At 37.7% G+C, this 26,824-nt stretch overlaps 2 protein-coding genes across 3 annotated transcripts in view; one reads left to right on the forward strand and one right to left on the reverse strand.

The window, feature by feature from the left end:
• LOC126416784 (reticulon-4-interacting protein 1 homolog, mitochondrial-like) overlaps positions 1-6,894 on the forward strand; it is a 172,061-nt gene extending 165,167 nt beyond the window's left edge. Inside the window, exon 9 of the mRNA XM_050084646.1 lies at positions 6,656-6,894. Within this exon, the coding sequence (XP_049940603.1) occupies positions 6,656-6,725 (70 nt within the window). The 3' untranslated portion in view covers positions 6,726-6,894. The remainder of the gene's footprint in view (positions 1-6,655) is intronic.
• Positions 1-25,708, reverse strand: LOC126416785 (eukaryotic translation initiation factor 2 subunit 1). 2 transcript variants are annotated; one of them, XM_050084648.1, is made up of 6 exons: positions 25,551-25,708; positions 25,205-25,465; positions 12,833-13,061; positions 809-1,041; positions 577-692; positions 1-363 (listed from the first exon to the last, which is right to left on the reverse strand). In XM_050084648.1, the coding sequence occupies exons 2-6, from the start codon at positions 25,440-25,442 to the stop codon at positions 169-171; spliced, it is 1,011 nt and encodes a 336-aa protein (XP_049940605.1). In that variant the 5' UTR covers positions 25,443-25,465; positions 25,551-25,708; the 3' UTR covers positions 1-168. The 2 variants fall into 2 exon arrangements, with proteins under 2 accessions (XP_049940605.1, XP_049940606.1); XM_050084649.1 differs by having other exon boundaries at positions 25,205-25,480; positions 25,551-25,707.
• Positions 25,709-26,824: the final 1,116 nt, after the last annotated feature.

Genomic DNA, 26,824 nt, shown 5'->3' on the forward strand with positions numbered 1-26,824 from the left:
TATCCATAATCATATTTTTATTCAAATTTAAATTACAAAAGACATCACAACATGACTTAAATACTTCAACAAAGATTTTTCCTCAAACGTGGAGGGAGAAAACGCCCTTCACTTAAATAATTAATCTTCAGATTGAGCAGAAATGTTTCTTTTTGTTGCTTCAATATGTTATTCTTCTTCAGCTTTCCCATTTTCTTCAACTGATCCTTCTTGATCACCACCACCTTCTTCATCCTCACCACTGAACACTTGACCCTCTTCCTCATCGTCATCATCATCTCCTGCCACTTCTGCATTTTCTGCCTCAGCACGCTCCATCTGTCTTGCCAATTCTGCTTCATCTGTTGCAGTAACTACTTTAGGCTGTCAAAAATATATCTGAATTAGCTCTTTCAGTAAACATGGGACTGACTTCAAGAATTAAAAATAAGAAATTTTGCAAATGCATGCAGTAACTACTTTAGCCTGTCAAAAATATATCTGAATTAGCTTTTTCAGTAAACATGGGACTGACTTCAAGAATTAAAAATAAGAGATTTTGTAAATGCATACTGTTTTACACGTCGCAATACTTACAGCCATCTGAATTGCAAATACTCCTCCCATATTTGTTATAGTATCTTCAATTTTGTTGATTGCATTATTTAATGCTTTTAAACCATCCTGCTTTTCAGGTGTTGATGTTGTCATAACTGTAGATCAAAACAGAAATATTCAATGTAACTGACAGATCTAAAAAAGCTTGTAAAGACACTTATTACTGCCATTTATCACTATTGTAACAATAAGTCATTAGAAATTGTCTGACCGTAAAGCGGAGGTGCAATAAGATTGATTTTTATTGGCAGTTCTTCCGTCGAACAAGCCAATCCAGCTCGGAGGGCTGCTTTCACTGCATCTATCCCTTCATAGCCGTAACAGGCAACCTCAATATCTGCTCGAATCTTCACTGCCTGTGATGTTAATTTCCTCTTGATGTTGTTTAGAAGTACTTCTTTCGTTTTTTCATCTAGACCGCATTCTAACAGTATTGATGGATCCCTGATGTAAACATGAAAAATAACATGATTAATTCTTGTTTGTAATGGAAATGCTGTAAAAGGAACTCTAATCCACTGAGCCACACATTCCCCAACAAACAATGCTACCTACACAATCTGTTTTTAAACTATGACTATCAGATTCACTGATAAATTAAAAATTGTGTAAGGGGGGTAGGACGTCATTAATTTCCAGTGTCTATATTTTTACAAATAAGTTCATAAAACTGTCAGCATCACCAGGAAGGATTCACACTCATTACAGTGGAAGTTCGAAAACATAACAAAATAAATTTTTTTTACGTCCGAAATTTCATCATTTTTTTCCACTTACAAATGGCTGCATTTGTTGCTATAGGTACACTTTTCTTCAGAAGTTAAAGAGATTCCTCGATGAATTTTGCACAGGGTACATACCATACTTACAGGTGTATGAAACTCTAGAATTTATTTAATTTATGAAAAAAACAAATGAGCTCTTGTATTTTAAACTTCATCTTTAGAAAAAACACAAATTTTGTAGTTAATTACCTCAATTTTTACCACAGTTTTTAATAGATTCGGAAAATTCTAGAGTTTAATACACCTTTAAGTATGGTTTGTACGCTGTGCAAAATTCATCGAAGAATCTCTCTACTTATGAAGAAAAGTGTACCTATAGCAACAAATACTGCCATTAGTAAGTGAAAACAATGGTGAAATTTCACATGTTGTTGTTGTTGTTGTTGTTGTTGTTGTTGTTGTGGTTGTGGTCTTCAGTCCTGAGACTGGTTTGATGCAGCTCTCCATGCTACTCTATCCTGTGCAAGCTTCTTCATCTCCCAGTACCTACTGCAACCTACATCCTTCTGAATCTGCTTAGTGTATACATCTCTTGGTCTCCCTCTACGATTTTTACCCTCCACGCTGCCCTCCAATGCTAAATTTGTGATCCCTTGATGCCTCAAAACATGTCCTACCAACCGATCCCTTCTTCTAGTCAAGTTGTGCCACAAACTTCTCTTCTCCCCAATCCTATTCAATACCTCCTCATTGGTTACGTGATCTACCCACCTTATCTTCAGCATTCTTCTGTAGCACCACGTTTCGAAAGCTTCTATTCTCTTCTTGTCCAAACTGGTTATCGTCCATGTTTCACTTCCATACATGGCTACACTCCATACAAATACTTTCAGAAACGACTTCCTGACACTTAAATCTATACTCGATGTTAACAAATTTCTCTTCTTCAGAAACGATTTCCTTGTCATTGCCAGTCTACATTTTATATCCTCTCTACTTCGACCATCATCAGTTATTTTACTACCTAAATAGCAAAACTCCTTTACTACTTTAAGTGTCTCATTTCCTAATCTAATCCCCTCAGCATCACCCGATTTAATTTGACTAAATTCCATTATCCTCGTTTTGCTTTTGTTGATGTTCATCTTATATCCTCCTTTCAAGACACTGTCCATTCCGTTCAACTGCTCTTCCAAGTCCTTTGCTGTCTCTGACAGAATTACAATGTCATCGGCGAACCTCAAAGTTTTTACTTCTTCTCCATGAATTTTAATACCTACTCCGAATTTTTCTTTTGTTTCCTTTACTGCTTGCTCAATATACAGATTGAATAACATCGGGGAGAGGCTACAACCCTGTCTCACTCCTTTCCTAACCACTGCTTCCCTTTCATGCCCCTCGACTCGTATAACTGCCATCTGGTTTCTGTACAAATTGTAAATAGCCTTTCGCTCCCTGTATTTTACCCCTGCCACCTTCAGAATTTGAAAGAGAGTATTCCAGTTAACGTTGTCAAAAGCTTTCTCTAAGTCTACAAATGCTAGAAATGTAGGTTTGCCTTTTCTTAATCTTTCTTCTAAGATAAGTCGTAAGGTTAGTATTGCCTCACGTGTTCCAACATTTCTACGGAATCCAAACTGATCTTCCCCGAGGTCCGCTTCTACCAGTTTTTCCATTCGTCTGTAAAGAATTCGCGTTAGTACATTGCAGCTGTGACTTATTAAACTGATAGTTCGGTAATTTTCACATCTGTCAACACCTGCTTTCTTTGGGATTGGAATTATTATATTCTTCTTGAAGTCTGTGGGTATTTCGCCTGTCTCATACATCTTGCTCACCAGATGGTAGAGTTTTGTCATGACTGGCTCTCCCAAGGCCATCAGTAGTTCTAATGGAATGTTGTCTACTCCCAGGGCCTTGTTTCGACTCAGGTCTTTCAGTGCTCTGTCAAACTCTTCACGCAGTATCTTATCTCCCATTTCTTCGTCATCAACATCCTCTTCCATTTCCATAATATTGTCCTCAAGTACATCGCCCTTGTATAAACCCTCTATATACTCCTTCCACCTTCCCTTCTTTGCTTAGAACTGGTTTGCCATCTGAGTTCTTGATATTCATACAAGTCGTTCTCTTTTCTCCAAAGGTCTCTTTAATTTTCCTGTAGGCAGTATCTATCTTACCCCTAGTGAGATAAGCCTCTACATCCTTACATTTGTCCTCTAGCCATCCCTGCTTAGCCATTTTGCACTTCCTGTCAATCTTATTTTTGAGACGTTTGTATTCCTTTTTGCCTGCTTCATTTACTGCATTTTTATATTTTCTCCTTTCGTCAATTAAATTCAATATTTCTTCTGTTACCCAAGGATTTCTATTAGCCCTCGTCTTTTTACCTACTTGATCCTCTGCTGCCTTCACTACTTCATCCCTCAAAGCTACCCATTCTTCTTCTACTGTATTTCTTTCCCCCATTCCTGTCAATTGTTCCCTTATGCTCTCCCTGAAACTCTCTACAACCTCTGGTTCTTTCAGTTTATCCAGGTCCCATCTCCTTAAATTCCCGCCTTTTTGCAGTTTCTTCAGTTTCAATCTGCAGTTCATAACCAATAGATTGTGGTCAGAATCCACATCTGCCCCTGGAAATGTCTTACAATTTAAAAGCTGGTTCCTAAATCTCTGTCTTACCATTATGTAATCTATCTGATACCTTTTAGTATCTCCAGGATTCTTCCAGGTATACAACCTTCTTTCATGATTCTTGAACCAAGTGTTAGCTATGATTAAGTTATGCTCTGTGCAAAATTCTACAAGGCGGCTTCCTCTTTCATTTCTTCCCCCCAATCCATATTCACCTACTATGTTTCCTTCTCTCCCTTTTCCTACTGACGAATTCCAGTCACCCATGACTATTAAATTTTCGTCTCCCTTCACTACCTGAATAATTTCTTTTATCTCGTCATACATTTCATCAATTTCTTCATCATCTGCAGAGCTAGTTGGCATATAAACTTGTACTACTGTAGTAGGCATGGGCTTTGTGTCTATCTTGGCCACAATAATGCGTTCACTATGTTGTTTGTAGTAGCTAACCCGCACTCCTATTTTTTTATTCATTATTAAACCTACTCCTGCATTACCCCTATTTGATTTTGTATTTATAACCCTGTAATCACCTGACCAAAAGTCTTGTTCCTCCTGCCACCGAACTTCACTAATTCCCACTATATCTAACTTTAACCTATCCATTTCCATTTTTAAATTTTCTAACCTACCTGCCCGATTAAGGGATCGGGCACATGCAAGGGATGACAAGGGATTTCACATGTAAAAAAAATTATTTTGTTATGTTTTCGATTTCCACTCCTATGAGTGTGAATTCTGAATCCTTTCTGGTCATGCTGACAAAGTTTTTATGAGTTTATTTGTAAAAGTATAGACAGTGGAAATTAAAATGTCCTGTGGTGCCTCTCCTGCTCCAAGTCGGCCTGTTTGACGTCCTACCCCCCTTAAAAGAACTCTAAATCTTAAGAGTACTCACTATAAACTTCCTACAATTTTGTTTGTTTACAATGACATTAAGTTTCTAATACTGTCATCATTTACCCCTTTAATATTTACACATCAATTTAACAGAATTTCTAAGATTGAGAGCCATCTTCATATTTCACTGTTGCAATGAAATGGAAAATTTTACTCCTTTCTAACATGTGCTTCCTGATAATGGGCCTAATTAACAATCATATTATATTTTAAATAAATAGTGGCTCTGGTTGCATAAAAATGTATTTATCACAGCTGGTTTCAGTAACTAGGCTCAAGCGAAAATTGCCTAGGACCCAAAACTCACTGTGACAATACATGATGCTGCTTACTTAAATTGGAAACAGTTGTCAATGCCTACGATCAACATGGGGAGTGTGGAACAAAAAATAAGATTTTTCCCTGTTCACAATCATGTGACACTCAAACTGAGCACTTGCCAAAATTTATTTGCGACATCAAGAGTTCTTGAACTTGTAGAAGACCTCAGTTGGTTACTGGATTTATGAGGACTTACTTTTGCAGTAAACTTAAGTGACTATATAGTCGATGCTCATGTTAAGTAAGTACTGTCTGAATGTGCATAACTGCTAAAGGAATTACAGGAGCATTTATGTGAATACTATTGACAGACACTGAGAATCCAAGAACTACTGACTAATTTATTAGCTATGTACTGTGTTTATGTATTAGGTCAGTATCATAATAAGCTGACATTTTTATGGACTTGGGCTTATGATCAGTAGACTATTACAACTTTTATTTCACAATAATTAAAATCTTGCTATCGATTGTTTGCCTACATTTGTATGTTCCCAAAGAGGGGTAGGGGAAGAGAGAGATGTTCATATCAACATGTAGTAATACTGTATTAGGTCACAATTTAATATCATCAGGTTCAAAACTATTGAAGCATTCCTGATATTGTTGGCACTAGTTTTGCTATGCACAGACCAAAAAGAAAATATTAAGGCAAACTAGTTTCAACACACTATGAAATGCTCGAGACTAGTTTTATTGACACACTACTAAACCCAAGGCACACTAGTTATAAGCGAACACAAGGAACTATACTGATGCTGGCGGTCCTCATATAACAATTTTCCTTTAGTTTCCCCATAGCTAAGCAGTAATAATGCTTGCCGTTTATCAACAGTCTAATATTAATAGAATTTCTTAAATGTGTAACAAAAATTATAAGCCTATAGCTCCTTACCAATCTTCTGATTAAATTATTGTATCCTGCAACACAAATTCCACAATCCCATTATCTCATAGCACGTATCTTCAATTATTTGTTCTATATATTTCAATCTCTGTCTTACTGTATGATTTGTACTGCCTAAGACACCACCTGGAATGTTAGTTATTTGATAATGTGTTAGAGCATATCCTATCATCATCTTCAAGAGTTAAAATTACTGTCTGCCTTAAATGGCAAGGTATTCTCTTACATGAAACAAGCAGCCAAGCGTAGAATCTTCTAAAGGTGAACTCAGTTTACTCGTGTGCAAGCAGTGTATGGCACATATAGCACACAGTGGGGCAGCATGACCTTGAGGAGAACAAGTGGCTTGAGGCAACTTTGTAAAACTTTATATCTAGCAATGCTGTCACACGAATTATGCTGAATCTTTTCACTGAAACTATGTTACGCGACTACCAAGAGGAAAGCAGTCTATCAACCTGAACTTGCATTGTTACATTAATGATGCTATTCACTCCATATGCAAGCATATGAAACAAATTTTACCTTGCCATCCTAACCTAATTAGCTTTATTTTTTCTATTTACAGGCCTCAAATAACAGGAAATCCCTCAGCTGGGCGGAAGAAATCTCTAAAGCGAATCAAATATGTAAGCTGAAAGAAGAGAAAAAAAGATAGTGTAAGAAGAAAGTACAAATTTATATGACTGTCTGCACTCTTGCCATGTATATCTGACAGGGATTTGCTTTCTACCCAAGTTATATATCATGATAGTTCAACAAAGGTTTTACTCTTAATTATTAAATAAAGTGTCATATTTATCACCATCTGATGAAGTGTTGTTCCCTGTTCTGAGATCACCGACTGCACTTTCCAACTGGTGCTAGTAAAAACTGACTCCGATGCAATTGTGAAACTGTTGTGGAACTATGACTCTGTATGTTATGTGGGTGCGGGTGGATGTGGTGGTGGTGGTGGTGGTGGTGGGGAATATTCTGTAAGAGTGTAGTGTGTTCACGTCACTCCACCATGTAGTATCATGGCCAGGCAGATTCAGAATAATTAAATAATTATAGACAGGATTCTCATTGCAGTTTGAAAAGAGACAGCATGTTCAATTATGACAATTTTCCATAAATCTGGGCAACAAGTTAATGAAACAATTACAAAAATGTAACCACTCAGCCCATATCTAGTCGCATTATGTATGTAGAAACAGTGAACGAAATTTAGAAAGAAATATAGGTCTCTTAAAATCTTCAAAGATTCACTGATTACAGTGCAAGCATGATCTTTACTCTCTTAGATGCCTCTCATTATCACACTTCACAGCTGGCAGGACCACCCTTTACAAGCAACAAAGTGATCTAAATTCCATGTGAATGAAGTGGTACACATAACATTTACACCACACCATTCTGAACAATTATCATCTCAAAAACCACAAAACATTGGAAGCAATGGTTGTCATTCAGCATATAGAACAAAATGCCTAACAACTAATTACTTCTTCCAAAGACATTCACAAATGTAAACATCTGTAGTTGCACATGTCACAAGGACTCTCAGAGGAAGTTGAATCGATTTCAGGTTCAGTTTCTTGATCCTTAGTTATTGTAAAAGAGTTTGTACCACAATCCATGGTCTCGCTTCTTTAACAGATGGTGAACATCTTGTAACGTTATATTAAAGATTTTTAGATAGAAGAGCCATGTATAATTTTCATTTGTATGTAGCACTTTCACTTTACATTTCCTGTTATTGTAAATGTAGGTAACTGCAACTGCCAGGCACAATAGCAGAATATGTAAGTTGAAAATGCATACGTATTTCAGGCCACTGTGATGACTTAATAAATTGAGGCAGAATGTTTCTGGACAAACAAATATTGCCTTTATTCCATTTCAGACAGACAGTATTAACCTAAAAACCATTAATACAACATTAAAACAGGGTGTATACGTGGACAAGGAAAAAAAAATTCCTGAATTTTTCCCGGTTAAAAATGCGCTTTGTCCTGGGTGAAAACACACTTTTTCCGTGTTAGATGACAGTATATTTTCCCTCGAAACTGCAAAACTTATCAATCCTTTGAATGGTTACAGTTTTATACACGGGCATAGAACCTCTCGGCACTTTAGAAAACGAAACTCGGGGAAAAAGACACGTTTTGGAAGTATCTTTGAAGTGCAGCAACATGTACGCTGTGTATTCTCGTATTACGAAAGTATACATTGGAATTTCACCAAACACCACATGTTACTTTCCGAATCATTGAAATCGAGATTGCGATGCACTTTTGTAAGCCAGTCATAGCTCATGTCACGTGATTTCGCCAGCCGATGATAGCGGATATTCAGAGTGTAGGACGCGTGATGTAGTCAGACAACAACAACACCACTGTTAAGTAGCACGAACACACAAACAGGGGAAGTTAATGGTTTAAATTAATATAAATAGTGTTGCTACAAGAAAAGCAAAGCTTTCACATATAACACTGGTCTCAAAGGTTAATAAGCTGCAAGTGAAACTAAGCTTCTGCATACAATGTTGATCTTTTCTGTGCATCTTACACTTTAAGATATATCACACAAATGTGCCAGTAAAATTTTTAATAATGACATAAATGTCTGATCTTCTGGGTTCGAAATTCTTCCAAATGGCTCGTCATCAAAGAGTTGATTTTTAAATGAGAGTCAAACGCTCTGTAATTTAAGAAATTCATGGTATATTCTCGCACATAAAAGGATATTTACTTTGAAAGTAATGCTTTTCAAACTACCAGTCGCAATATTTTCCTGCTACTTTTTAGAAACAGGTTCGTTTCAGCAGTTGCTAGAGAGTGCAGATAACAGGCGACACCGAGCTTGTGCAGCTACCATGACGTAAGGAGCCCGTATGTTTGTACATGTAAAACATTAATATGTCATTAGAGGATACTCCAAGAGCATCGGAATTTCGTGGACCATACTAAAACGTGACCATTCAAAGTGTGTACTTAAAGTGCACATTCGTATGTCCAGATTCCCAATGAAGTAGACCTCAGCCTGATATTACGCTTTTCAGTGTGGTATACGGGATGTGAATTTTCTTGGAGCACTAGTACTGTATTATATCATGTTTGGTTCTTTACTATGGCATAATGCCATAAATACTAAAAGATGAAAACGTGCACCTGAAATGCAGCGAACAGTTGAAACTAGCCAGTACTGTGGAATTAAACATTTCATTTCCAAGTATATTGACTGCCTCTGTGGAAAAGGTTAATAAAAGTCAAAACAGACAAAAATAACTTCATTGCTCTGCAAGGCGATTAATGCTTGACTGTCAGAAAGGTGGAAATAAAATAAAATCTGAAACTAAGAATGTATTTAAGCCTTCCATAATTATGTGAATGTATTATAATTCACTTGATAGCTCTGTTCTGTTTTCATTTGATGTGAGAGTAAACGAAGGGGAAACAGCAAAACCACTAAATGTAAACACGGATCACATGGAGACTACCCCTTATAACGCAGACTGCTCTGCGCATCAGCCGCAGATCTACAATATTTGCTAACCGGGTCAATACTGAAAAAAACCTAATTTTCAAAAATATGTTCGTCTTGTAGTGCACATCTTTCTGAAAAGTCTGAAACATAAAACATATGCGTTCAAAGAAATGTAAGACATGTTATTTAGACCTAAGTGTGCCAAAGTGCAGTGCCACGCCTCTTCATACAGCATTCTTCTATCGCACATCACTCTATTTCGCTCTTTGGAAATGAAATGTGTATATTTTGTAACGGATGCCAACAAACTATATTCAGGACAGTCTCTCTCTCTCTCTCTCTCTCTCTCTCTCTCTCTCTCTCTCTCTCTTTCTTTTTTTAATTAATAGCGGATGGGATGGATTATTTGTTACCAGGAGAACAAGAACTCTTCAGAAAATTCGTACTCTTTATTGCCTATCAGCCAATAACTTGCTGTTTTGTGTGACATAAAATTAAATATAGGATACATAAAACCAATAAAGACAAGAGACAAGCAAGAAAGTGCACATTTCTTCAAACTTTAGCTCCTATCATTTTTTCCCCCCTCTCTGATCTTGCTACAGCTTTACATGGTGCGCTTTCCTTTCTGCAAAAGAATCTATTACCTCATCAAAGTTCGTCAAACATTTTGCAACAGGAAAAATCGAAATGTCGTTATCTAATACTAGCTGTTAATACAAATATATCAAAGACTGGTGTAGTTTCTCGATCTGATTAGTCTGTTTTGTCACTATCTGCTAGATAAAACAAAATAGGCTTTTCTAATATTGCAGCAATTTTGTAACACACATCAAATAAACGAGACTGTTTGGCACAAATGGTCATTTTTATAACAACACATAATATAATTCACGAAGTACCAATACCAAATGCCTATAAGGCCTACTGCAAGCAAAAATCTTTGTTAGGAAACAATTTCACATTTCATTCAAACGCACCAGTTTCTCAAGCACGAGATCGAAAAGTATTATTACATAATTTTTAGATAAATTTGGAATCGTCTTACTCTTCAATAATTTGTGTGATGTCCCCGTTTCTTCTCCTTCCTCGTTCTAACAAACAATCTTATCACCACCAATTCTGTAGCTATTCCTGCCATTGTCAAAATTTGTTTGCCAATTAACTTCACTAACCCTGCCAGAATCACAGGTTTAGTTATCCCGCGATTATTCTCCTGTTAGGCGTTGTTACATGTTCGTACAACACTTTTTCCGCGTTACTTCCAAAATAGAACTTTAAGTGGCTGCTAGCTGGGGACTGTACAAGTGGGCCTATCTAGAGTAGCAATCTGGCCCAAAATTTTCTGTCAAAATTTCATTTTCTTGGATACACTGAGAAGATAATACGTAATCTTTCTCGCCTGTTATTCCTGTTAGTCGTTTATTTCCATTCTGGTAGTCTGAATCAATGGATTTCGCTAATAATTCGCAAACCCTATCAACCACATAATCGGGCAGCGATTGGCATTCATCCGTTTGGCTTAACTCCGCTCAGCTCATGTAGCACTGTCCCCTTTTGTCTGCAGAAAGTTTATTTCTAGATGTGACGAGGATTCTCCTGACAGAGACATCACATACACTATGCACGCATTCAAAAATCAACTTATGAGTCATTCAGAAATCAACTTAAAATGTGTTCAAAAACCAACAGTGATGCGTTTCAAAATCATATGAGCAATCGAGACCAACATGCGCTGGATGTTAGGCGCTTTGTGAAACAAGTTTGTTTTCCTCAAGAATATGAATTTGGCGCCCCTTTTCCCGGTAGCATCTAGCTGCTTGCTGCGACTGCTTGCACAGTCAACAGCAACATTCCTGTAGCAAGAAGTGGGAGAATCTATGAGTACTATTCAAAAGCGACTCAACTGCAATGATCCCGCTCGTAACTGCTAAAACGAATCTAATGTAAACAGTTGTGACTTTACGGTCATAGGAGGCAATTTGTTGTTATGAAGCATTGCATAGTCTTCCTAAAGCCTTTGACACCTTTTGCTGTTGGCAGATGCTTGCATGAGCACTGTGTGTCATTGTTGTATACGGCACATTTATTTTGCAATTTAAGTTATTTTCGTTTTTTTCTCTCGTTTATGTTTTATTGTAGAAGTTATTATTCTGTAGTAGCAGGATACAGTAATATCCATTGTTAGAGTATCGGTTCTTACCAGTCAAAATTACAAAAATTTAACAGAAAACTAAAACAATGAAAAATTCCCGGAATTCTAAAAAATCCCTGGGTTTCTCCTGGATGAAAAACTTCCCGGGTTTTTCCTGAATCTCCCGGGTCATATACATCCTGTAATAGCAACTGTGGATCGACAGAACAACATTAAAGATGTTACAACACCAGTGGTTAGTACTGCACATTGGTGCCACATTAGTTGGTTAACTGAAAATGTAAACACCAGTGGTCAGTACTGCACATTGGTACCACATTAGTTGGTTAACTGAAAATGTAAATAAAGTGTATTGTGGGACAGAAACACTATGTATAAGGGGATCTGGGGACTAATGACCTCAGATGTTAAGTCCCATAGTGCTCAGAGCCTATAAGGGGATCTATATGTTGCTCAATGCAGAAAGGGCATACTGATTGAGCTCTACAATTAAGCAACAAGTCATTTCCATACCTTGAGCGGTAGCGTCTTAAACTCAATACAAAGCAATGGTGTAAAAGCTGTTAGGTAAACTTCACTTAAACAGTGGCTTTTGGTGTGTAATATTGTCTTCATTCTCTCTACAATCATTTAATTCTCAATACCACACTGTGTCATATCTAGAACACATTTCACTAATTTGTATGGGGAAGATGTAGATTCATGAGCAATTTAAATCTACTCACCAAGCAGCAGCAGAACACACACATAAACGAGGAATGCAATAACGCAAGCTTTCGGACACAATGGCTCCTTCTTCAGGAAGGAGAGTTGAAGGGGATCCCGAAAACCCCCCCCCCCCCCCCTTTTTCCTAGACCTCTCCAGTCCTTTTCCTTCACCCCTCTACCTTCCCCTTCAACCCTTCTGCCTGAAGGAGGAGCCACTGGCTGCAAAAGCGTGACTAAATGCAACTCTCTTTTATGTGTGTGTTCTGCCACTGTATGGGCGAGTAGATTTTTCAGCCATACAATTACATTATTTTGTCAAAAATTGATTGTTTTTGTTGTTAGATTCTTGAGTACGATATAGATACAATACAGTATTACATTAAATCAAGAACTAAGCAAAAAGCAACTCACAGTACTGCTTGTTTGAAGAAGTCGTAAGCAGATGCTTTCTTCTTCAGTTTATCCTCAAAGTGCCATGCAGTCTTTTGATACAGCTCTTCAAGTTGTTCATCTGTTTCGTACTGCAACAGCTCTGCGACATGCCGAAGAATTGAATTCACAGCTTTTGCCTTAGAGAAACGTTCAGTACATTTCTCAACATCTTCTGGAGATACACGTCGCTTGCTCAGATCAATGTAACCTGAAATTATTTCATGTGTGATATCCAAGAGATAATTACAGCAATTTGTGATGTACGGCAATACATAAATAACAAATACAAAAGAAAATTTTCTCAAGGAAACTACAAAACCAACACACACACACACACACACACACACACACACACACACACACACACACACACACACAGAGAGAGAGAGAGAGAGAGAGAGAGAGAGAGAGAGAGAGAGAGAGAGAACAACATTATTCGATCTAGGCAGGGTAGGACAGGCTCTGCTCTCTACTCATCTTCAATATCTTTCAATCACCACTCTCCTGTGCTGTGGGGGTCAGCAAGATTTTTTGGATGGAAGCTCAAAACTACCGTGATATATCCGAATAATGACAAAATGCTTTCTATAACAATTAATAAAACATTTTATCTTGGTGAGGACAGTACAACAAACCAAAACAGTATTACATAATTTACTGAAAGTTCCAAAATAATGTAGCAATAAAGTAACAGTTCTCAATAGATGTAATCCAGTATAAGGATAATGAATTGTTCCAGATAATAATTAGCATTTATGGGTGTAAAAGAAACAGTTATGTTCAGTAATTACCATGTTTAATAATTAAATGAAGGCTGTATAATTGTCTTTTATCAAACTATCCACTTTAAGTATAGTTCTGCATGGGAATCAAGTACATTTGTATGCCATGTTTCAACTATATATTAAATAAATGTGACACTACTGGTTTCCAATGGTATCTGTTGGACACACAGCTCTTACGTGCCGTCAGAGCATTCCATGTCATTAAGACAGCATTGGTGGCCGATGACTTCCAGCATAAGATGTCACCCTCATTCTGCCAACAGCCTTGTCAAAGAGGGCTGAGGAGCGGACAGAGGTTCAGGGCACTTTCTTGCCCTTGGGGTGGGAAACTGCCTCTAAAGGTGGAAGACTCAGCAATGATTAATGGCATGAGGATGCAGAAGGCAATGGAAACCACTGCATTGAAGACACACAATGTGTATCCACGGGGCATATGGCCTGTAATGGAAAAAGTGTGTCACGATAATCTCTCCATTGGCGAAAGATTCCAGTATAGTCCCCCATTTGGATCTCCAGGAGGGGACTGCCAAAGGGGAAGTGACAATGAGAAAAAGATTGAATAATCAACAAAAGGATAACATTCTATGAATCGGGGTATGGAATGTCAGAAGCTTGAATGTGGTAGGGAAGCTATAAAATCTGAAAAGGAAAATGCAAAGGCTCAATCTAGATATAACAGTGGTCAGTGAAGTGAAATGGAAAGAAGACAAAGATTTCTGGTCAGATGAGTATAGAGTAATATCAACAGCAGCAGAAAATGGTATATGAGAGTAGGATTCATTACGAGTAAGGTGGTAGGGCAGAGAGTGTGTTACTGTGAACAGTTTGTGATAAGGTTATTATTATCAAAGTCAACAGCAAACCAACACCAACGACAACAGTTCAGGTATACATTCCAAAGTCGCAAGCTAAAGAGATAAAGAAAGTATATGAGGATATTGAATGGGTAATACAGTTCACAAGAGGAGATGAAAATCTAAAAGTCATGAGGGACTGGAATGCAGTTGAGGGGGAAGGAATAAAAGAAAAGGTTACAGGATAATATGGGCTTGGGATAAGGAATGAGAGAGCAGAAAGATTAATTGCATTCTGTGATAAATTTTACCTAGTAATAACAAATACTCTGTTCAAGAATCACAAGAGGAGGAAGTATACTTGGAAAAGGCCAGGTGATACGGGAAGATTTCAGTTAGATTACATCATCAGATTCTGGATTGTAAAGTGTGCCCAGGAGCAGATATCGACTCAGATTACAATATAGTACTGATGAAGAGTAGGCTGAAGTTTTAAGAGATTAGTTAGAAAAAAAAAAAAAAGTGGGATACGGAAATAAAAATGAATGATGAGATACGCTTGAAGTTCTCTAAGGCTGTAGATACAGCAATAAAGAAAAGTCCAGTAGGCAGTACAGCTGAAGGGGAATGCACAACTCTGAAAAGGGCAATAACAGAAGCGGGAAAGAAAAATATTGGTACAAAAAAGGTAACAGCAAAGAAACCACAGGTAACAGAAGAAATACTTCAATTGATCAATGAAAGGAGGAAGCACAAAAATGTTCCGGGAAACTCCGGAATAAAGAAATACAAGATGCTGAGGAATGAAATAAATGGGAAGTACAGGGAAGCTACGACACAATGGCTGCAGGAAAAATGTGAAGAAATTCGAAAAAGAAATGATAGTCTCAAGGACTGACTCATCATACAGGAAGTACAAGCAACTTTCAGTGAAATTAAAAGCAAGTGTGGAAATATTAAGAGTGCAATCTGAATTCTATTGTTAAATGCAGCAAAGAGAGCGGACAGGTGAAAATAGTACAGTGAAGGCCTCTATGAGGGGGAAGATTTGTCTGATGTGGTAGAAGAAGAAACAGGAGTCGATTTAGAATAGATAGGAGATCTAGTATTAGACTCAGAATTTAAGAGAGGTCTGGAGGAAGATCAAATAAGGCAGAGGGGATCGATAGCATTCCATTGGAAATTCTAATACCATTGGAGGAAGTGGTAACCAAACAACTATTCACATTGGTGTGTAGAATGTATGAGGCTGGCAATATAGTCTGACTTCCAGAAAAATATCATCCATACGATTCCGAAGACTGCAAGAGCAGACAAGTGCGAATATTATCGCACAATCAGCTTAACAGCTCATGCATCCAAGTTGCTGATAAGAATAATACACAGAAGAATGGAAAAGAAAATTGAGGATGTGTTAGATGACGATCAGTTTGGCTTTAGGAAAGATAAGGCAGCAGAGAGGCAATTGTGATGTTGTGATTGATGATGGAGACAAGACTAAGGAAAAACCAAGACACGTTATTAGGATTTGTCAACCTAGAGAAGGCTTTCGACAATGTAAAATGGTGCAAGATGTTCAAAATTCTGAGAAAAATAGGAGTTAGCTATAATGGATTGGTAATATACAATACGGTATGTACCAGAACCAAGAAGGAATAATAAGAGTTGATGACCAAGAATGAAATGCTCGGACTAAAAATGTTTGTAAGATATGGATGTAGTCTTTCGCCCTTACTGTTCAATATGTACGTCGAAGAAGCAATGATGGGCATAAAAGAAAGGTTTAGGATTGGAATTAGAATTCAAGGTGAAATGATAGCAATGATATGATTCACTGATGACATTGCTATCCTAATTGAAAGTGAAGAACAATTACATGATCTGCTGAATGGAATGGACAGTCTAATGAGTAAAGAATATGGATTGAGAAAAACAGATTGAAGAAAAGATGAAAGTAATGAGAAGTAGCAGAAATGAGAACAACAAGGAACTTAACATCAGAATTGATGGTCACAAATCAGATGATATTAAGGAATTCTGCTACCTAGGCAGCAAAATAACCAATGACGGATGGAGCAAGGAGGACATTAAAAGTAGACCAGCACTGGCAAAAGGCCACACTCCTGGCCAAGAGAAGTCTACTAGTATCAAACAAAGGCCTTAATCTGAGGAATAAATTTTTGAGAATATACGTTTGGAGCAAGGCATTTTATGGTAATGAAACACGGACTGTGGGAAAACTGGAACAGAAGAGGATAGAAGCATTTGAGGTGTGGTGCCACAGATGAATGCTAAAAATTAGGTGGACTGATAAGAGGAAAGAAATGAGGAGATTCTGCACAGAATCGGAGAGGAATGCAATATGTGGAAAACACTGAAAATGAGAAGGGATAGGATGATAGGACATCTGTTATGAAATGAGGGACTGACTTCCATAGTACTAGAGGGAGCTGTAGAGGGCAAAAACTGTAGAGGAAGACAGAGATTGGAATATATCCAGCAGATAATTGAGGACAAGTGCTACTCTGAGATGAAGGGGTTGGCACAGGAGGGAAATTCATAGCAAGCCGTGTCAAACCAATCAGAAGGCTGATGACTCCAAAAAAGACAACTGCCTGACACATTCAGGTGGTAGCTGCTGGAAAACAATGGAAAGTTGAAACTGTGGATGTTCATAAAGTGTAGCAGTCTTCTTAGTGTCGCCAGATCCGAAAGTTGCTCACGCTGAGGTAGTTGTTAACAGACGAATGACAAGAAGATAGTCGGGAGCCTCCTACGGGGGACTGACGTCTGGCCTCCCTACACCCGTGGGCCTTGCACCTAGTCACCACATGCATGTGTATCTCACATATGTACAAGCATGGGTACAGGTGCATGCCTCTTCCTAAGTGTGTGATTTCATTCATACTTAAGACACAAAACCACACATGTTGTTCCAGTAACAAAATAGCCATGCTGCTGTCAGCAATTGTCACCACAGCTGGTTTGTTTATAAACAAAGATGAAATCCTAGAAAGTAGTTCACTACTGGGATAATAAATATATTATGTGCAATGCATGTATGAGCATGGTGGAAGAGATAAAGATTATTAATAGTGTTGTGTTTAATAACTGTGTTCGTGATTTTAAGATAATACTTCAACCTGTTGGGCCACTGACAGGGAAGGAAAAATGTAAAATACAGTGATAATATTATGAAAAGAAAGTTGTTACTCACCATATAGCAGAGAGGCTGAGTCGCAGATAGGCACAACAAAAAGACTGTCACAAATAAAGCTTTCGACCAGTAAGGCCTTTGTCAAAAATAGACCCCCCCCCCTTACACACACACACACACACACACACACACACACACACACCTTAATGGTCGAAAGCTTTATCTGTGGAAGTCTTTTTGTTGTGCCTACCTGTAACTCAGTATCTCCACTATGTGGCAAGTAGCAACTTTCCTATTCATAATATTTTTACATTCCACACTGGATTTTCCATTGCTTAAAATACAGTGATGCTACACCAGTGGTGACAATGTTAGCTCTGAGGAAAATGAAACACTTATTTCATGTTTAACAATTACAGAGTTGGAGCCATGGTGGCACTTAAAAAATGGTGAGAAAGATCACAAAATATTTGAGAAAGACATTGAAAAGGAGCTAAAATGGTATATAAAAGTGTTTAAAAGGTGACAAATTATTTCAATAAACATATATGGTATAAATGAACTGATTCAGACCATAATAAATTTCTGTATTATGATCTTTAATGGGGTATGGTCATGTTTTTGCCTCATACAAATGTATTAATATGTGCAGGTAAATTGATAATTCAGTACTGGTAACTGAACATTTGGTAATTGTAATTCACAAACAAAGTCAACATCACATTTTAAAAACTGATGACATTCCACACTTCAATCCTGGAAAAAATTAAACAAAATACACTGATGGAAAAAAATTACAATACCAAGAAGGAGTTGTGCAACATAAATGAAAGTTTGGTAAGTGATGTCAATTCAGCTTTCACACCAGTCGTGTCAGAGTGGCCCTAGTAAGTGGCACTATGATGATGCAAATCGGGTTTGCTTTAAATAAATGCTGCAATGGCACCTTTCATATTGGACATAATGAGTTAATATTCGTCACAAATGTCTTTCAGGTGACAAAGATGCTATCAACACCTTGCAATATTATAGAAAGACTTAGCAGGAATGTAGCCACTGTACATGACCGCTGGCAGTGGTGGTCACAAGAAAACCGGGCTCCAGATGGTTATGTGGCACTGTCGAGGGGGAAGACCATTGTTTTCCGCGTACTGATGTGGTGCATCACACTGTACCTGCAGCAGCAATCTGGGCAGTAGTTGGCATCACATGGATACAACAAACTATTACAGATTGGTTATTCAAGGACAGCTGCCAGCCAGATCTCCTATAGCAAGCATTCCACTGACCCCAAACCACCGCCATCTGTGACTTAAGTGGTGTCAAGTGACAGCTCATTGGAGGGCAGGGTGGAGGTCTGTTGTGTTTTCTGATGAAAGCTGGTTCTGCCTTAGTGTTGGTTAGGAGAAAGCCAATTGAGGGCCTGCAACTATCCTTTGTGTGTGCTACACACACTGGACCTACACCTGGAACTATGGTCTGGGGTGCAACATCGTATGACACCAGGAACACTCTTGTAGTTACCCCACACACTCTAACTGCAAATTCGTACATCAGTTTGGTGACACGGCGTGTTGTGCAGCCATTCTTGAACAGCTTTCTAGAGGGTGTTTTCCAACAGGATAACACTTGCCCACACACCACTGCTGTAACCCAAGATGTTCTACACAACATGTTGCCTCAGCCTGCTCTATCACCAGACCTGTCTGCAAATGAACATATACGGGACATCATCGGATGACAACTCGTGTTGTCAACACCTGCATTAACATCCTCTGTATCGACTAAAAGTGTAACGGGCATGAAACTCCATCCTACAAACTGATATCCAGCACCTGTACAATGCACTGCACGCACATTAGCACACTTGCATTCATGGCGGTTACACCGGTTATTAAGGTGTCAATATTTCACATTTGCAATGGCTTATCTTGCACTTACATTAACCTGTGATCTTGCTATGTTAATCACGTACACATGTTACACAGACAAATGTATTCCTGAAATTTCACTCCTTTCTTCTGCTTTCACGATTGGCACACCCACAATTTCAACATCTTTCAATTTTTTTTCCCTTCTTCAGTTTACAGTGAATTGATTTTTTCCTGTTATTCATCTTTTAATCTCTTGTTCAAGATGTCTTTCGTTTTGCTGTTCTTTTGCTTTCTTCTCATTCATGGTTTTTTTTTTTAATTCTTCCTTATAAGCAGTATAATTTGCACATGTTTGCTGTCTATACCAAATGAGTTGTGAGACAATGGCCAAAATGGGGGTATTGTCCCAAAGCAACCCTCAGTCAAAACACTGTTTAAAAACTTTTCGGTCACTGCTGCCTTGTCTTCTCCTAACGTGTGCACTGAAATGAATATCTTCTCTCTGTGTATTTCCATGGGCAAATGTAAAAGAAGCCTTAACAAGTGTGAAAACATATGGATACTTTAACACCAGTCTCTTTTTGAGATGTGCGGGTGCCAGTAAATGTCAATACCTTTGTTATCTAATGTTAGATCATCTTTTTCAAACTGTACAACATTCCACTCATCTGATAAGTAATCTTGCTACAAATTGAGCAGCATCATTTTTGCCACCATTAACATGTCACTGTAGCTTCTTCTCTTTAACTCTTACTTTGGAGTCTAAATATGTAAAATTTTTCAGTGGTGCACATGATAAGAACGTCCTTCCCCTCAAATCTTTGCAAGCTGCTGTGTTATGTTTCTGGGCATCATTTAGAAACCACAAATTGTCACATTCTTCCAGGTTAACAAGCTCTTCAGTTACTTGCCTGCTAACACCTAGTTATTTAAGAAGAAGCAGATTACCAGATGTAAATAATTCATTATAATGAACTTCAGAAATACTCACAATTTTTCTCAAAGCAAAAACCTTCAAAACACAAGCCAAAACGGGTCGAAGTATCTATCTCTGCATACAACTCGTGAAGAAAAGGTGTGACATCGAAAGCTTTATGTGAACTTATTGAATGTTTTGCTTTAGTGGCACTGTCATAAGTAACATTGCCATTCTATTGTACAGTGAAGGTATTGATTGTGGCTTGACCCTGCTGTACTTTACATACAAGCAGAACCTATTCGGATTTTCTGCCAGATTTCGAAACAGTGTTTCATTATGGAACCTATTAAAACCACCTCTCATTGAAGATCAGGCCAAATTTCGAGCTTCCGTAAAACTTTGCCTATCTTGGGGATGTTGTGTTCTTTTAAATTTGGCATGCTTTTTTTGTCACTTCTTCAACAGTGTTCCGACCTGTTTTCTGCACCATGTGCGATCAGCACCATCTCTTACTAGTTTATTTGGTATATATCTCTCAACTGCCATCAATACTACGTATTTCTCTGACTTTAAACCAAATTTGGTCAAGACTTACATAATCCGATTGGAAGGAATGAAGACTGTCTCGACACAAGGCGCCAAGAAATTTTTTTGTCCGTTTTCTTAAAAATTGATGTATGTGGCATTTATTTTTGGTGAGATTCAGTGTTACAGTATTTAGTCTCGCTACAATTACTGTGTGTTCACTAATCCCTGATCCATCATGATGCTACCCATTCCATTAGCTCAGAATTATTTGTTGCAAAGAGGTAAAGTATGGTTTTGCAACCATTTACACTTCGAGTGGACTCCTGAAGTAATTGTTCAAAATAATTTTCTGACAAAGGATCCAGAACAATTTAAGATTTCTTTTTATGCCTACCACAGACTTCAAGCATGTATTTCTGGCAAAATATCGAGGATAGATTGAAGTCACGACTGAGAATAATTATACGAGCAGGGTATATACTTGATATGAGATTCAGGTTTTCTTTGAGTCGTTCAGCAACTGTATCATCCGAGTCAGAGAGAGAGAGAGAGAGAGAGAGAGAGAGAGAGAGAGAGAGAGAGAGAGAGAGAGAGAGAGAGAGAGACGAGGTGGGTGGGTGGGGAGGGGGGCGGGGAAGGTAAAGAGAACTAATTATTAATTTATTCCGGTTGTCAAGATCCATCTGATTCCAGCGTAAGTCATTTATTTAGGGACAAGACGGCTTCAGAAAGTCCTTCCCATAATTTCTGATTTAACATTTCTCCATCTGCTTTGCCAATAAATTTCTTAGGTAACACATTGTTATGCAACACTTATGCTCTGACCAAAATGTAATAGTTGTTCATAATTGCCTTAACATTGGTAGTTTAATCAAAACTCAATGTGCAGTACGATGAATGTGCTGCTTCTAACGTGTGTTACTGTAAATATAGTGTCAGTCCATCAGTTATGCACATCACTTTCCTAGATGAACGTAAAAACATTCAGCAACACTATCAGGGAATAACATCTTTAAAACATTATAAAAATCAGTTGATGAATCCATGGAGTAATTCGGAATCACTGATTTCATAGTCCAACTGTGAAGGAACTATTATTACTGTCCATGAACGTACCATACTTGAAGGTTGTGTCTGATCTAAACGTTCTGAATGTAGCTGATGTGGTCTACATTTGATTTGAAAGTTACACTTATGTGTCACTGAAAGTGAGAGGTTAAAAACTGCCCGAAAACTTTCTGTCTCCAAATTAGTAGAGTTAGTAGAGGAACAACACACATTGCAAAATAATTCAATTTCACTACTTCAATGACCCCCCCCCCCCCTCTTGCAGGTACTTTACTTTTCAAACAAAACTTTTTTTTAGGCCAGTCACTAAGGGGTTTGCATTTTTCCATCTGGAACAGTTTAATTTCAAAACTGAACTGTTCCACAGGACCAGTTTTGCTTCTACAGCAAAATCAGAATCTTGAAGCATTTGTAACAGAGGAATATTTGACCCTTGTAACAGTTGCACAAAATAAAAATAAAATAAAAAACACTCTAAAAATCTATCTCAAATTTCAAAAGCCACTCTGGCTAGATTTTATCTACATTTGTGATTGGATCATTTCAAAAAGCTAAAGGAATGATCATGAATACAGCAAATTGGAAACAAAAGTAAGTAACTCACTTTCTTCCTAAAAGTGCAAGACAAGTTACAAAAGGAACAAAAATTTAAAATGGTGACAATCTTTAAAAAAGGTGACAAAAGATGAGAAAGGTGACACTCTCTTCACGATACATTTGCAGTCAACAATATCTGAGCAGGTATTTCTTTTTGAACTTGCAATACAGTAGATCTTCAGGGGCAGCAAGCATTGAAAGAATAACGCTTTTTGTTCCACATTATTTGGGGCTTCAGTTGATACACATGTGGTTCTGCAGTACCCACACAACAGTGGAAATAGCTATTCCATTTACAAGCATGACTTCACTATTCTTTTATTTGCTATCATCTATGGAAACAATCTACAAATCAAAGCACCCTACACAGGAGTCATCATGGAAAACAAACTGGGATGGCCAGAAAAGATTTGAACATGTATTGAAGCCATGGTGGTGTGTGTTTAGCATGTACAAGAACTGAATGTTCACTTGGATACATGCAAGTTAGTTATATATACATAGAATCCTACACACTAACTGCGGGACACATGATAGATAATGTAGGTGTTTCATGCACAGGATATGAAATGTCTGTGACAAGACCACACAATAGAAAATGTGATTCTCATGGTGACTACAAAGGAAAAGCCTTGCTTGCCCGTTGTATGCGGACGAGGGATGTGCTGTGGGATGTGCACAGGAAAACCACTGTGCTGGACTGGAATATTATATAAGTTGCCAGCAGATACCTAAAATACACCGATGAAATTTATTCTGTTAAAGAAGTCGAGAGATGTGCGCAATTATGAAACAGGAGATGATCTACTGAATATTTTCATTCAGAAAAGGCAGCTTAACATAATAATGGTTGAAACATATTTACCAACGTGAAATGTTCAAAACATTGTCTCAACTTCACATCCTCAAGATGGCTGCTATGAATGAACACTGTAAGTTTGAAATATCTGGTTAGTGTGTGGTAGTGTCGAAACTTTGGTTGAGGTGGTGATCTGAAGTGTGGCGCAAGATTTAAGTTAGGTTAAAAGCCTATTTGTTTGGGTGCCAATGAATGTGAATGTAAAATAAAACTTGTGGGGCTATTATGATATTTGACCTCCCTGGAACCTTGGTTGTGGTGACTGACTGACTGGTAGTGTAGCATGACATCTCGGTTAAGTTGAAATGTGTCGATTTGGTTGAGGGTCGGTGAAGCCAACAAATGTGAATGCCAAATAAATGTTGCAACGTAAGATTAAACTTTAGCCTACTGTATCCTAATGTCTATGTCCATGCTACATTTAAATGCACTTAATATGCTTTGCCTCATAAAAACTAAAATGGAAAGGTTAATTCAGAAAATGTATATCAGATAATGGACAAGTTTCTGACAAGTGTTTTGATGCATAATAGGTAAATACATCATACATAATCTATGAAAAATGCAAGGGGCAATTTACTACATAACTTTCACCATTATATTACCCACAAAGTACATGTTTTGAACTTTCAGACCATATCATGAGCGGCATTCACTGCCCAAGAAAGTGTACAATATTACCTCACAGTACTGAACGATGTCAGACAGGTAAGAAATACAATTATACAGAAGTAAATGTGAAATGCCCACACCAATGTACAAAATAAACTGAACAGAAACAAAAAATAAACAAAACTATGCTCAACATTCTTCTGCACCGACAGATGAGATAGCACTCTCATTCTCAACTCAGCTTGTATGAAACCACATATGTTCAATAGAATAATCTGTCCTCCTGATAAATTCATTCACAAGTTTATCAAATCTTGTAAACAGTTTCCAGATGTCATGTTACATGAACAAAAATACAGCACTGATAACATCTTGATTGAAATAAAACAACCAATGCTGATGAAGTGAGCAACTTAGACTTCAACATACTGGTAATACCTCGCTAGTGAAGGCACCCCATATACATACCCTACGCAGAGCATCTATCGACAATGAAAAAAATACAGGAGCAAACACAATGTTATATGCAGATATCATAAACAATTAAATAGTCATTGACAAAAGAGGTAGTAGAAACAAACAGAAAAACGAATTTCACACTTGTTCTTTTATCTATATCTGTGAAACAACTCGGGATTAAATCATTCATGTTGCATAACCCCTTAAGAAAAATTACTTAAGGAATTTATAGTGTTCCACATTAAATCAAAAAGCTACACAGGCTGCTGTAGACATTTCAGTGCCTCTTCTATAATCAATTCCTTTCTTCTGAAAGGCACATTTCTCGACTGTCTAATGATTCTACTAAAGTGGTAACTTCGAACGAAGGAAGAAGAACGAAATATTTAAAAATACATACCAACTACCTATAATATAAAATAGCTTAATGAAATTTGTAGGCGGAAACAAAATTTTCACTGATATTCGGCATGGGTTCAGGAAAAATAAATCGAAAACTAGTGCCATCTATGATCTTTTTTATTTAAAAAATAAAAAAAACCAACATTCCCTAGAGACAGTGGACAATAAACACTAGCAAGCCTTAGACATCCTGGACCACAACATTCTATCGGAGAAATCCTAGCATTAATGGTACTACACTAAAGTAAGCACATGAATCTAGTTTTGTGTAAGAAATTGAGATTATCATCAAATTACCTTTTTCTTTGTCGACCCTGATTACAACAACAGGTTCCGTTTTTCCAACTCTGATCAGTTTGTTGATTGATCGTATACGACGACGGGAAAGTTCTGAAAGTAATATCATTCCTTCAATGTTGTTGTACTCCAATAAATGGACGTACGCCCCCATTTCCGCAATACTGCGTACATTAACCATAACAACATCTTCCACTTCCGGATACTTTTCCTTATAAAATCTGCAAGATAGCGGCATTGTTGACAACTAGCGCTGGGCTCCTGTAACAACGACAACTAGTTTTCATGTGTGAAGCCATCTGGAAAAACTATTTACGTGTATTTACTTCCATACTATTTCACTCACTGTCCAACAGCTATAGCCTAGTGGCCTGGGATGTTATTAAATATATTTCACGACGAAATTCAAACGCACACAAAATTACGTGTCACATCGAAAAATACATGTGTGAAACCCGCAAGCGCAAAGACCTTCGACACGTCCCTTTCATATAGACATAAATACTGGACAGTGGACACAGTGTCAAATAAGGGCAAAGATAATTATTCAACAAGACATTCCAACTACTTTACGAAAAGTTTACGTCCCAGTTTGGAAAATCTTGGGTCCCGTCAGCAACCCCTGGCCTACCTACGATCTAGTGGCGTTTATTGGTAGTATCAGAACGGTCTGCCTTAGCGTTTTTAATGCGTAGTGCATTTTTATAGTAAAAATAGCTTTGAAAAAAAAAAGACTGAAATATCTTGTAGCGTAGAGGCCATGAATAACAAATAAATAAACAAAAGATTGCAATCATGATCGTCTCCAATTCTCGAGCTTTCTCACTCACCCCGCGATATAGTTACATTTGGGGTACTACCTGCGAGACAGGTCCTGCCGCTATGATTCATTCTCGCGATAAAGTACAGTCACCTAATTACGACGTATTTTGTTTGTTCGGCTTCTAATTCTTGATTAACCTCCTCGATTGTTTCGTCAGAATGTTTCTGTCTTGTATTCAAACTGATTAAAATCTGGCAACGTTTTTGTCTGTTACTGTAATATGTGAATGCAGAGTGAATTGCTCAGTTACAACCTAATTGATACATCATTACGGGTTCCTATAAACAAATAAAATGTAATGCTGGGTTCAGTCAAGTAGTATTTTTTGGAGAACAACATTTTCGTCTTTGTTATCTTTACTGAAAAATCGGCATACCGTAAATGTTAGTACATCCATACATAGCGGTACTGTAAGCGAACTCGTATTGTAAATTTGTTCAAACACAATAGGAATTTGATAAGTGTTGTACAAACTTTTCAGATTTTAAGCAGAATCATAGCTTATTGTTGCGGACTAGTTCGAAGATTCTTGAGTTTCCCTTGCACTCGCACTGCGCGATTCAAGTGTCAAGTGACTGTTCGTACAACCTCGAGAGTATAAACAGCGCTGCGGTGTATCGGGAAATCTCAGGCCCGTTCGAACGAGAATATCATTTGCCCAGCCCTAATTCCAATAGAACTGAAAATATCCCGTTTCTTTGCACTGGATGGTCAAGCAGCGTACATAGAATTAGCTGCTTACGTTGCCCTGTATTTTCTCGCTTTGTGAAATAAGTTTCAACTTTTAATGCCAGCTG

The sequence above is a fragment of the Schistocerca serialis genome, chromosome 8 (assembly GCF_023864345.2).
Source record: "Schistocerca serialis cubense isolate TAMUIC-IGC-003099 chromosome 8, iqSchSeri2.2, whole genome shotgun sequence".
Classification (NCBI taxonomy): Eukaryota; Metazoa; Arthropoda; class Insecta; order Orthoptera; family Acrididae; genus Schistocerca; species Schistocerca serialis.

Excerpts from the sequence above, each read along its gene's own strand:
- LOC126416785 (XM_050084648.1), bottom strand. The coding sequence starts at position 25,442 with ATGCCGCTATCTTGCAGATTTTATAAGGAAAAGTATCCGGAAGTGGAA. Across the intron at positions 13,062-25,204 it reads CAGGGTCGACAAAGAAAAAG|GTTACATTGATCTGAGCAAG; the intron begins GTAATTTGATGA and ends AAATAATTTCAG. Across the intron at positions 364-576 it reads TATTTGCAATTCAGATGGCT|CCTAAAGTAGTTACTGCAAC; the intron begins GTAAGTATTGCG and ends TATTTTTGACAG.